The sequence below is a fragment of the Pygoscelis adeliae genome, unplaced genomic scaffold (assembly GCF_000699105.1).
Source record: "Pygoscelis adeliae isolate BGI_AS28 unplaced genomic scaffold, ASM69910v1 Scaffold202, whole genome shotgun sequence".
Lineage (NCBI taxonomy): Eukaryota > Metazoa > Chordata > Aves > Sphenisciformes > Spheniscidae > Pygoscelis > Pygoscelis adeliae.
In genome coordinates, this window is record NW_008824544.1 from 2628923 (window position 1) to 2631071 (window position 2149).

The window sequence follows — 2149 nt, forward strand, 5'->3', positions numbered from 1 at the left end:
GTTCCCCACTCCCTCCCCAAAACATCAGCAGTGGGAAAACGCTCGCTCATGGGGCATCCCAAGGAGCAGGGCTGTGTCACCGGCCAGGCGGCCACGCAGCAGCTCAAACTTTGTACGCTGGCGTTTGGCCAGCTGGTGAAGGGAAAGGGCTCAGCCAGCTACCGAGCTCCCTCCATCCATCTCCCAAGCAAGCCACTAGTGCATCTGCTGCCGTACGCAAATACTGTGCCTTGGATGAATTCACAGAAGACACAAGCGATGACATATGTCCTGTTCATCCTGACCTAAAGAGACGCTTAAAATGTTCTCAGCTACCAGTGGAAACCACTAGCCTCATAAAAGAAGGTTTGGCTCTAAAACAGCTCTCCAAGTTCCACTTTTGCAAATGTATATGCACATCCAGAACATGCACACACATAACTGCAGGTTGCTCCTCGCTGCCAAGGAAGTATTTATTAAAATCCTGCATTTATTACACACACTACAGCCCCATAAGGGGGCTCAGAAGCCACTAACAATGGGCATCGTTGGACTTTCCATACTAAAAATGTACTTTCTTAAGGGAGGATTGCCTAGAGGGTGAACTACTTGCTGCAGCCTCCCTTGAGAGGAGAAAGAGGCATTTCATTCGGCTTGTTCAGAAGTAGGTGCTGGCGTCGTTCAGACGAACCATGCCCTCATCGCTCAGACGAACCGTGCCCTCAAGAGTCTATTTTTCCCCAGCTGCTACAAAGACAGCTTAGAGTAATTAGTTCAGAAGTAGATGTTTATGCTGTTGTGTGGAGTTAGGCAAGAATAATCCCTTACAGTCTGTCATGGTCCAGGCACTGCTTTCGCTACATGAGATGAACACAGAAGTAAAAAAGCAAAGCTCTGCTCCTGAACATTTCAGCTGAAGTTAAAGTATGGGGTCTAGAGATAGCAAACCCAGGAACGACCTGGGTGGAGTAGGACAGGATTGCAAGCAATACTGGTTTCCAACCTATTGCTCACAAACAGGTTGATACCAAGCTTTGCTCAGGTCCACAGGAAGCTAAAGAGCTAACACAGAGGTCAGCTTTGAAAACAGCATTTAACATCTCCCCACCAGTGTGTTACTTTGCCAGTGATACCACCAAAGGACCAGGAAAATCAGGGACCTGCTGCTCTGCATTCATATATATATGTTTGCAAATGACATGTGAATGCCTGTGCCCACTTAGAAAACAAGCACTGGGGAGCAAATAAATCCCTTACCCGGTTGTCCTCTTGCATCTCCCAATCACTGGAGAAGCTCAACACATGCTGCGCCTGTGAGCAGTTAGAAAACTGGAAAAGGCTGGCAAACATCCTTCTGTTCTCCTGGGTATCCGGGAAAATTGCCTCCTGGAAATTGACCCCGTGTGGCAGGAGGATGTAGTTCTCATCCATTCTGAAAAACAAATTGCACGGGCAACCCGCTGTGAGGCTGAACAGCGCTTTCTCTCCCGCCGAAGTCACCCGCTGTACTTCAGCCTGGCTCAACAAGTGCCACCAAAGTCACACAGACAGACTTTTAGCCGGCACGTGGTGCTCAGCTCTCCTGGCAGTTGCCAAGATGGCAATTCCCACCACGGAAGACTGGGCCAGGCAGCAGCAGTAAGGACTCAACAGGCTTCTACCACCCTGCAGACATCAATGAACCCCCACAAATGAGGCAAATCTATACTTTGGCCCATGGTTCCTACTGAATTTTCATCATTTTGCCCTTGATCCTGGAGTTTAAGTACTCCTTCAGTCAATAAATAACTTGTGTAAAACGTGTTTAAAAATATTGCTACTGACTAAGCACTGGACAGCATCAAACTGTGTTTCGTTATGCACCCAGTGTAAGAATATACCAAGTATTTCAAAACAAGCCACTGAGTAGTATTTCGCAAACGTTCTTGGATTGAAAGGTCATGGCAATGGCTCTGTTCCCACATTGTGGTTTATTTGCTTATTCTTTCAATGAGCCCAAAGCCAGGCTTTGGCTGGGACTCAGGAGAGCCAAGAGAAAGCTATCGGGTGAGTATTTGGGGTTGGGTTTTAAACTCCCATGCCAAACTTCGTTGAACAGGCGCTGGCCTCTCTCCAGCGCCGCGACCGTCCCGCCGTAAAAACAAAAGCAGCAGCACCCAGGAGCTATTCA

General features: G+C 48.2%; 1 protein-coding gene and 1 long non-coding RNA gene across 2 annotated transcripts in view; one reads left to right on the top strand and one right to left on the bottom strand.

Moving 5' to 3' along the window:
- CCDC3 (coiled-coil domain containing 3) overlaps positions 1 to 1410 on the bottom strand; it is a 43253-nt gene extending 41843 nt beyond the window's left edge. Inside the window, exon 1 of the mRNA XM_009321751.1 lies at positions 1237 to 1410. Within this exon, the coding sequence (XP_009320026.1) occupies positions 1237 to 1410 (174 nt within the window). The remainder of the gene's footprint in view (positions 1 to 1236) is intronic.
- Positions 1411 to 1952: 542 nt separating this feature from the next.
- LOC103915007 overlaps positions 1953 to 2149 on the top strand; it is a 4884-nt gene continuing 4687 nt past the window's right edge. The window contains exon 1 of the long non-coding RNA XR_663500.1: positions 1953 to 2025. This is a non-coding gene — a long non-coding RNA (uncharacterized LOC103915007). The remainder of the gene's footprint in view (positions 2026 to 2149) is intronic.